Source organism: Tiliqua scincoides, chromosome 1, assembly GCF_035046505.1.
Source record: "Tiliqua scincoides isolate rTilSci1 chromosome 1, rTilSci1.hap2, whole genome shotgun sequence".
Lineage (NCBI taxonomy): Eukaryota > Metazoa > Chordata > Lepidosauria > Squamata > Scincidae > Tiliqua > Tiliqua scincoides.
This window is the reverse complement of record NC_089821.1, coordinates 156,482,647-156,492,929: the sequence shown is the minus strand read 5'-3', so window position 1 is coordinate 156,492,929 and position 10,283 is coordinate 156,482,647. Positions and strand designations below refer to the sequence as shown.

At 47.1% G+C, this 10,283-nt stretch overlaps 1 protein-coding gene across 1 annotated transcript in view; it reads left to right on the top strand.

Annotated features, from left to right (window-relative positions):
• Nucleotides 1-338: 338 nt before the first annotated feature.
• The window catches only part of KCNS3 (potassium voltage-gated channel modifier subfamily S member 3), a 34,415-nt gene continuing 24,470 nt past the window's right edge, over nt 339-10,283 (top strand). Inside the window, exon 1 of the mRNA XM_066639854.1 lies at nt 339-1,812. Coding sequence (XP_066495951.1) covers nt 339-1,812 — 1,474 coding nt within the window. The remainder of the gene's footprint in view (nt 1,813-10,283) is intronic.

Here is a 10,283-nt window from a genome sequence, read left to right as displayed (position 1 = left end):
AGACAAGCTTAATTAAGTAGCCATCTTTTCTCTGCTCCAGGGCAGTGGAAGATGAAGGGATGGAAACAAGACTTAATTTTACTCAGGTTTGTTAACCCTTATTTAATGAACGACTTAAGTAATTCAAGTTTGCCTCACTGAAAATGTTCACTACTGCGTGCAACAGTTTTATTTCCACCTTGTTTTTAATAAAACTTTTCACATTCAACCGAGTTAAAAAGTAATTGCCACAAGAACAAAACTGGGTTGAATTTCCTAAGCATGTCTTGTGTTTCTTTGTAGGTGCAATGTAATATTCCGTGCCTTGCAAGCAGACCACAGAGTTTACAGTGCTGAAAATGGTGTATGGTGAGTTCTTTCACAAACCGGGACAAGAGGAGGAGCTCGTCAACTTGAATGTGGGCGGCTTTAAGCAGTCCATTGGCCAAAGTACATTGCTCAGATTCCCCCATACAAGACTTGGGAAGCTGCTCAAATGCCATTCGGAAGAGGCTATTTTGGAACTGTGCGATGACTATAGCGTTGCAGACAAGGAATATTATTTTGATCGGAACCCTTCCTTTTTCAGATACGTGCTGAACTTTTATTACACTGGTAAACTCCATGTTATGGAAGAGCTTTGTGTCTTCTCCTTCTGTCAGGAAATAGAATACTGGGGTATCAATGAACTTTTCATTGACTCCTGCTGCAGCAATAGGTACCAAGAAAAGAAGGAAGAAGGTCCTGATAAAGACTGGGACCAGAAAAGCAATGTTGGAAGTATTGATTCTTCTGAGGAAGAATCATCCATATTTGAGAAGGAGCTTGAGAAGTTTGATAAGCAGTGGTTTGGGGACTTGCGTAAGAAGATATGGATCAGAATGGAAAACCCTGCGCATTGTTTGTCAGCTAAACTGATTGCTGTTTCTTCTCTGAGTGTGGTCCTGGCATCTATCGTGACCATGTGTATCCACAGCATGCCAGAATTCCAGAAACTGGATGCCAATGAGAGAGAGATTGAGGACCCTGTCCTGGAAGTTGTGGAGATCTTATGTATCGTCTGGTTCACCTCTGAGCTCGTGATCAGGTTGGCAGCTGCTCCAAGTCAGAAGAGGTTCTGGAAGAACCCACTGAACATCATTGATTTTGTCTCCATCCTTCCCTTCTATGCCACTTTGGCTGTGAACACAAAAGATCAAGATAATGAAGACATTGAAAACATGGGGAAAGTGGTTCAAATCCTACGGTTAATGAGGATATTCCGAATATTGAAGCTAGCAAGGCACTCTGTTGGATTACGGTCTCTGGGTGCCACTTTAAGACACAGTTATCATGAAGTTGGACTTCTGCTTTTGTTCTTGTCTGTTGGGATTTCCATTTTTTCTGTTCTGACCTACTCAGTGGAAAAAGATGACGATGAATCGGAACTTCGGAGCATCCCGATCTGCTGGTGGTGGGCCACCATCAGCATGACTACCGTTGGCTACGGGGACACCTTCCCAGTTACCCTTGCAGGGAAGATTATTGGCACAACCTGCATCATCTGTGGGATACTAGTGGTCGCTCTTCCCATCACCATCATTTTCAACAAGTTTTCAAAGTACTATCAGAAGCAGAAGTATATTGATGTGGACCAGTGTAACAACAATGACCCCAAAGAGAAGACCAATGAGCTCCCCTATTTTAACATTAGGGATATTTATGCAAAAAAGATGCACACCTTTATTACTAGCCTTTCTTCAGTAGGAATTGTAGCCAATGATCAAGATTCAACAGACGCCTCCAGTATCCAAGATCTTGACGATGTTTATAATGCAACGTCTTTGCAGAATGGTACAGGAAACTGAGCTGAATCTCTTTCTTTACTGTTTCCTTCTAATATTAGTACAGCTTTTATAAAGAGCACTTAATTCTCAGGGTATTTAACTCTCTGCCATATTAGGGCATTCTTTGCTCTGATGATGTTGCACATTCTTTACTGTTTAGATGAGGCTTAAGGAATAGATAGGCTGTGTATGGCGGCTTAATTTTTTACATGTCTTAGGAAAATAGTATTGAGTGTTTGTTCCTGCAGCCAAGTCTGATAACCTTTTAAAGAATGTGTGGTTTAAATTGATTGCTCTTGAGAAATGGTAAATTGCTAACACATGGGGGGGGGGGGAAGGCCATAATCAAGTGAACTTGGCATTTATGTATTCCTGAAAATGAATACAAGTGCATATAAAACCATATTCATTTAATAGAAGCCAAAGACTCCTAAGATGAGCTGAGGAACCTGTTAACATATGATGTTAATAGCAAGTCCATAGACTTTGGAGCTAGGGAGAAATTTCATTTTTTGGCCGTAGTTCCTCTTTAGTAATCAAGTTGTTACTTGATTCCCTTATGTTGTATAATTGCAAATTGAGGACACATCTCTCTTGCAGAGACAGCACATATTTAGATGCACGTGGAACTTGCACACCTGATCGAGAGATGTACGAATTCTCAGTTGACATGCCAATCACTCCAGCTCCCTTTGTCTGCTTGGCTAATGTCTGAAGCTGCCTTGAGCTACAGATTTGCACAATACAGGAGGTGGGGCCATCAGCCAGCCATATTATTCCTTCCAGCTCATTGGTTTAATTACTTTCTTGTGTAGATTCAGAGTTGGAAGGGACCAAAAAGCCATATATTATTGTTCCTGGACTTTGACCATTCACCTGCCGACCTGAGCACACCTGAATCACAGTGTGCCCTGATCAGAGAGGAGATGCGTATGACACTGGTGCCAGCAGAACAAATGACTGCTGTGATTTTAGCAGGCAAACTGTGTCAGTGTGTATTATTCTGTCTTGTACATCAGTAGTTTCTGGGTCTTTTAGAGTGCATCATTTCCTATGCATGGAAATGTAGTTTCATAAATCATTTTTGATTTCTGATTTAGGAAAAGCACAGTGTTTAGTGCCGTGGGTTATGTTACATGGTCTACCCAAGCAAATGAGATGTAATGGATTGCCCTTGCGCTTGGGCTCCATGTTACATCCTCAGAGCAATGTGTTTGTTTTGGTGATGGTGATAGGATGCCACACAGGGCAATGGAGAATGAGCGCTGGTCTTCATTGATGCTGTTTATGGCACTTGTCATAGCTGTCTATAAATAGAATGGTAGTGCTGTCCTCTTAGTGACTTGTTGTAAATGGAAATTCTGACAGCCTGAGTTCAGCCACCAGCCAGCCACTGAAGTATGTAGGAATTCTTGTAATCACCTGCAGGATGTTAAATTGTCAGAGACAAGCATGTCTTTTGTGCATGCAGCTGGGAATGTTCTTAGTTGACTATGAATGAGGTTTGCGGGTGCACACCCTTTATGGCCTCCACTGCAGATCAGTGGTGCCCTGTTGTTCCATTTAAGCCAGCAGGTGGCTCAGCTGAAACCCAGCGGCTCAAGTAAGCATCCTTCTCTGGCAGTCTTTCTGAACATCAAGCTGGTAGTGTTGAAGCAGGCATCCTGATTCAGCAACCGTTAAGGACTGTGAAGAAGTCAAATTCTTCATGATGTTTACCAAGAGTAGAAGCTTTCGGTATATATGCTTCTTGCTGGGCAGTTGGTATTATTCCGATACTTAGCTTTTCTGCTGTATGACTTGCAAAGTAGAAAAATGATTCTTGCTGAGCAATTGACATTATTCTGATACTGCAGTACTAGCAAAATAATTCCATAGACGCACAGGGACTGGCAGGAGCAAAGTGTGAGGATTTCTAACTTGCACGTAAGGTCCAGGCCAAACATGCAGCTATTCCATGGGAAAACACACCTGTGAGTCCCATCCATAAACTTCAATCCCTGTGGTATTTGTGACTGCAATCCAGAACTTTCTTCATGGCAAAACCCATGCTAGTCCCTCCCCAGTGCTGCCAGGCACCCTTCGGCATATTTCCTGTGTCTGCATATAATCCAGCAGCACTTGCCAGCTGAAAGGGGTGGGTGCTTCCCCCCAAGGGTTTGCCCTGCTCAGGCCAGTAAATGTCTTGCTCTTGCCAGTGATGGCAGGATTCATGTGCTGTATGTTTTCTGTGCTTATTTCTGAGTGGAGATTCATAGGTGTGTGTCAGAAAGCTCCTCATTGCCTGGGGGGGGGGAAGAGAGGCAACACCTCTCTCTTGTTCTCTGAATGAGTTGGCATCTCAGACATGGAAGTGGGGTGGAAAGCCTCCATCTGTTCTCCTGGAACAGAGGGAGCAAGAAAAAGTTGTGGTAGCCCCCTTCACACTGAGCTGCTGCTCTCCCCAGCTGCTTTCTCCCTGCCTCAAGTGCATGTATGTATGTGCACATACAGATTCACAAGGTTTTCTTCCCTTTCAGCTCTGGCACACTTGTTGCACAAGTTGCTACTCCAATTGAAACACACACATGCTCCTCGTATGCTGTCACCCCCTTCCTGTACACAACTCCCCATTTTAATGGCATGTGAAAGAGGGTGGATATGTTGGAAGGAGAAACTGAACAGAAGCATCAGGCAAGGGAGCAGAAGCACACACGCGTAGGGAAAGAGCTATGATTGAATGGGGGGGGGTGGCAGGAAAGTTGCTGCCACTGCTTCCTCACTCTCTCAGCACCTGTTTTGCCATCCTGTGCACACAACAGGGCTTGCTGCTGAGTAGGCATGGATAGGATTATCTCAGAAGCACCTTTCCATGGCTCTGTGCCCACCCCTCACCTTTCTCTGCCCCCTTCTTTTTATGAAGGAACTGAAAGTTGCCTCTGTGCGCATACAGCAAAGGAACCCAGCTCCTCTGACAATCCAAATCACAGGCAGCCCCTTGCAAGAGTGGGAGCCCCCCCCCCCACATACTGTATCTTTAGCCATGTTTTGGAAGACATGCCATCTGTAAAGAACCTGGGGGAGAAGACTTTCTCAGTAGAAGAAAACCACATGTTTAATGCAGGCACTTTCAGCAAGACCAGTGCAAGTGGAGAATTTACTAAACAAATTGTGACCCTCCTTCCCCATGACTTGGGCTGCAGTCCTATATACATCTTCCCATGAGTAGGCAATGGTAGGCATACATAGGGTAACATAAACAGACAGCATTTCCAATGGGAAGAGGATTGAAACACTGTTGATTTCCCTTCCTCCCCCCCCCCCAATCCTAAGCAGATAGAGCAAAAGATCCAGCAAAAGCTGGTTTTGCTGCCATCTCCCCTACTTGAGATGGCTGTTCTGTAAAGTTGTAAATGTGGAGGAGCTGTGGCAAAGGACTCCCCAGGAGGACAGTCTAAGATGCCATCTCAGCTATCAAACTTGCAGATATTGAGATCCATGTGGGTTTTGCAGTCATACATTTAAAAACCCACATGGAAGACTGCAAACTCATGGATTACGAGGGGAATGAGTGGGAAAGAAATTCTCTGGTGCAAAACCTATGTACGGTACTGCTTCCTAATGCATGCTTATTCTATTGAAAATGCCCATTGTCACATGGATTCTGCACCTTTTGGCTTGAGCCCTTGAAGTGGTGGTCACTAGAATAGCACCAGTCTAAAAGGGTTCCATTCATGTATTTCTAGAGGAGCCATACTGTCAAATTGGCTTCAGTGAGCAGCACATTCCCTCAACTCAGCACAAGTGTGTTATGAATCTTCCATGTTTGGGCCAAAGCCCTGGCATTTAATCTCTGATGACATGGATCATTGATAATGAAGCATTAGCTCCAGCACTAATAGCATCCTCCTCCTGTGTGCAATTTGCTGAAATGCAGAATAGCAAGTTCTTATAGTCCTAAAAGTCCTGACTTCATAGAGTTAAAGTGTTGTGTCTGTCTTCTACTTACTCACAGGCACAGAAATCCCATTAATAATTGGTAGTGAAGTTTTCAACATCTGAGAAGCTAGAATTTCAATTGTTCTCATGTGCAGTTACAGATGCTATTCTCTATCTTATTGAAGCATTGATTCAAAAGAGCCTGAAGGTCTGGGTTTTCTTTGCTAGCTTAAACAGTTTCCCCAGTTACTACTCAAGAAGGTGCATCCATCTTGATGCTCCCAATACAACCAGAGACAGTATGAGATACATTTGTGTATATGTTGAAGAGGGAGTAACTTAATACAAAATGGTGGTTATTTTCCATGTATTGTTGCTGGTGTTTTCTTAGAAGTCTTAATTTGGAATAATATCTTACTGGCTTCAGCACAGTCTGGAGAATTAAGATCCACAAACAGGTTAAAGCAGTTAAGTGATGCTATTGCTTTCACCTAGAAACTCATTCTGCAAATGTCAAGAGAAAATATGCAAATCTTGATCCACCAGTCATGTGTGCAAGCAGAGATTTTTGCTGCTGCTTGAAGGCCCAAGCCTATGGGCCCATAGCGCCAGAGCTGGAGCCCAGCACCAGTGGTAGGTGTTATAATGTGCCAGCAAGGAGGAGGGGAACTCCTTGCAAACCTCTTAGCTTACCTTCCAAAAGCACTTGCAAAGGATGGGGATGGGGTGGGGGGGGGGGAGAATGCCTTGCAAACCTCCAAGCTCAGAGTAAGCAAAGAATAGGGGTTTCTGTTCATGCTAGTTACCTCAACCCCACCAGCAAGGCTTTGTGATCCCAGTGGGTTCACAACCCCATGGTTGAAGAACACTTCTATGAGGGAAAGACGAACAAGGACAGGACAACAGACTTACAATTAGCACAACAATGTTGGCAGAACAAACTACTTTTTCAGATTGAAACACAGTTAAAACATGCAATAACCAAATGGTTTTACAATATAAAAAGCCCTTCAAAATCTCTATAAAAATCATGTAACTATCAAAGGTTTATAAAATGACCACAGCAGAACACACAAGGACTCAACTTCACCACATGTGACTTATGTCCAGTCCATCTTTTTCCATCTGTTTCAGGATGATGGTTGTGAGTTCTGTGGTAGTCTTCCCATGAATAGGAAGGAAGCCCAAGAATGACTCCTTCACTGTGACTGTACGATCTTTTATAGTCACTGTACAAAGCGTGTGTAGTGATGTATCACTTCACACAGTTGATCAGTGTGTGAAGCATCAGGAGTGGCGTCAAAAAGAATCCCAGCATACTTTGCTTGCTTGATATCTGTGACTGTTTTTTCTTTGACATAAATCCCCAGAAGGTGAATGAATTCATTTTGAATTCCTGGAGATAAATATGAATTCATTCTCTTTTCAGAATGCGTTTTGGATTTTCATTCATTCGTGATCTGCCAGGACTTCTAAAACCGCCAAAAAAATTACCTCTGTTGTCTGAGGGTATGTCCTCCCTGTGACCGTGGAGAGGAAGGTTTTGTTTAGCCAGGCAAAGAATCACTGTCAAAACACAACGTATAATGTGTCTCAGACATCTCTCTTGTTCTCTGTTTCCTTTTGATGAATATTATCAGTTGTTTTGTTCACTTTGAGTCTTGCTGCCAAGGTCTTCCATTTTTCCAGGCAGGACATGTGCAGTTCAGATCCCTCATGTCCAGCAACTTTAAGCTAACGAAGGGCCTAGTGTGGGGTCCTCCCTCTGCAACTCCCGTAAGTCACTGTCTGGGGGTAGAGAGGCCTCTGCGGCCCCCGCCTCGCCGTCCCTCACTACTTCCCCTAGCACCCCCTCCTGGGCCTCTTCCTGGGCCAGTAACGTTTTGAAGTGAGGCCAGTCCCTTCCTATCACAGCCCCGTAGTTGAGCTGGGGCACCACCCCAACCTGCAGGAACGTCCCCCCGACCCGCATCTTGGCCGACCGCAGGTTATAGGGTCAGACGTCCCCATGGATGCACCAAATCAATAGGGTGGCGTCCAGGGGTTCGCCCCGGGCTTGTTGAACCAAGGTTCGGGTGTACCCCAAGTCCAACAAAGCCCACACAGGGTGTCTGTCCACCCAGGCCTTTACCAGCAGGCGCGTCTCCTCCTGGGACCCCTTTACCTGGGCTGTGGACCATGCGTCTGCCTCAGAACAGTCCACCAAAGGGCAGTCCCTCCTTATGTGGCCCGGCTGGCCGCACGAAAAACAAACGAGGGGGTTGGCCCGGGTGTGGGCAAGGGTTGATGTGCCTTCGGGCCCTTGTTCTGGTCGATGTCCAGTGTATGGTGCTCGTGCTGGCGGGAGTGGTGGTGGCCCTCCGTGGTGTCGGGACCATCGCTCGTCCTGGCTTCTGCCGCGGGCCGCAGGCAGTGTGATGGTGGATCGCCCACTGAAAGGTCTCGCGTTGGATCTGGGTTGCAGTCCCTGCACTCCGTTGGCGAAACTAGTACTGGTCGTGGCTTCGAACGTTTCCATGAGCATAATCGCTTTCTCCAACGTGGCGGGCTGGTTGCACAGCACCCAGTTCCGTGCTGCTTGTGGCAAGATCGAGAGAAAGTGTTCGATCATTACTAGTTCCACAACCTCCTGTGCTGACCGCACGGTTGGCTTGAGCCAGCGTAAGCCGTTGCTGCGGATCCGATTTCCCGCCAATCGCATGCTGCCCCCTCGGGGCAGGTCTACTTCTCGTAGTCTCTGTCGATAAGTCTCTTCAGAGACGTTCAGGGTCCCCAGTATAGTGGACTTTACCATGGTGTAGGTGGCGGCCTCCTCAGGAGTGAGGGTGTCCACAGCCTCCTGGGCGACCCCCGTGAGGCATGGCATTAAGATGGCAGCCCACTGTGCAGGGAGCCATGCTGCTGCCACCGCAGTGCGCTCAAAGGTATTGAGATATGCCTCGGGGTCATCTTCGGGGCCCATTCTTCATTAGGTGGATGGGAGGAGCGCATAGCCAGCAGTCGTCAGGTTGTGCAACAGGGTCTGTTGCTGGTCTGCTAGCATGGCCAGCAGCCGCTGTTGTCCTTCCGCCAGGGTCTGTTGTTGGACCATTCACCACCACATCCATTCGGGTGGTCCGGCCCCTTCGGGCTCCCCAGGGCTTGCAGGGGCGCTGCCCGCATTCTCCACCATTGTAATGTCCATAGCGGGAGGTGGCCCCTTCCCTGGGGTTGTAGGCGAGCGCGAGAGGCTTACCCAGTCCTTGAACAATGGTCGGTGACAGATTAACAGAAGGGAGGAGGGTACAGTTGTTCGACACAGGCGGTTTAATAGCGTCAGCCGTTTCACATTCATGAGGACTGTTACTTCACAGACCTACATACATCATGCCAACTTGTGATGCCAACATCAGATGGTCTCTGGACCTGACCCTCCCCGTTTCTGGGCATTCTCAGCACCGGCCTTCAGCTCTGAATCCCTTGGCCCAAGGTCAGGGCTCTTGGAGGTTATAACCCTGCTGGTCGGGGTCAGGCTGCCTGGCCTTGGGAGGGCCCCTGCTGTCTCTGTGCTGGTTCCCCAGCTAGCTGGCCCCCACGGGGTATAGTGGGCTTCAATGCCCCGTCTCCACAATCCCGTCTCTCTAGGGGTTGCCCTCTGTGTACAGGAGGGTCCTGGGTCAGGTAAGTCTTCCCCCAGCCCCCTCTTTCCAGGGCGAATACCCGTCCCCTGCCTCTGGAGGCCTCTCTCCTTTCCCTTAGGCAGGGATGCTGCTTTCCCTCTGGCTTTCCTTGGGCCTTACTCCCCCCTGGAGAGGAGCGACCTCTCTCTTGCCTCTCCAGGCTCCTTATGAGGCCTCTTCCCTCTTGGGCCGGCCCCACCCCTCCTAACCATGTGCCTGCCTGGTGTTCCCAGCTGGTCCTTATTCCTCCTCCTGGATAGGGGCTCTGTACAGGACCCCAGTCCTGCGAGTACTCGGGTTCTACTCTCGAGGAGGCCTCTACACCCGAAGAGACCCCTGTTCCTGGGGAGCTCCCAGCCACCTGGGCTGGATCCAGGTGACAACCATCTAGGACCTGAGCTGCTTTCCACCACTGCTTTGCTAGCGGAGTGTAGAACCAAGAGGTTGTCAGGGATTGGTTGAAACTTTTGCTGCTGTGGTCCTTCCGTTTCACTACTGCAAACAGGCTATCTTTATTCTGAATGCACTCGCTTCCTCTTCTTACAGTGCTGAGCCACAGGGCGTCAGATACGGGTACGGGCCAGCAAGCAATATCACAAGACACGTCCACAGTACTTGGCTCATCTTGCTGAAGATTAATGTCACAAGACATGTTCACAGTGGGTGTTTCATCTTGCTCCACATTTTGTTCAGCATCTCAGTTCACATCAGTTCCTTGTTCTTCAGATTTGGATGATGATGATTCAGTGTCGTGAGGTTGCAAGTTTGCAAGTCCTTTATTGGCATACATGGCAGACACAACCAGAACAAATACAAACCAATAGTAAATAATACAAAGAGATGCATGATGACCAAATATACCCAGTGTATACTATATAAGTCATATGCTGATCTTTTCTTT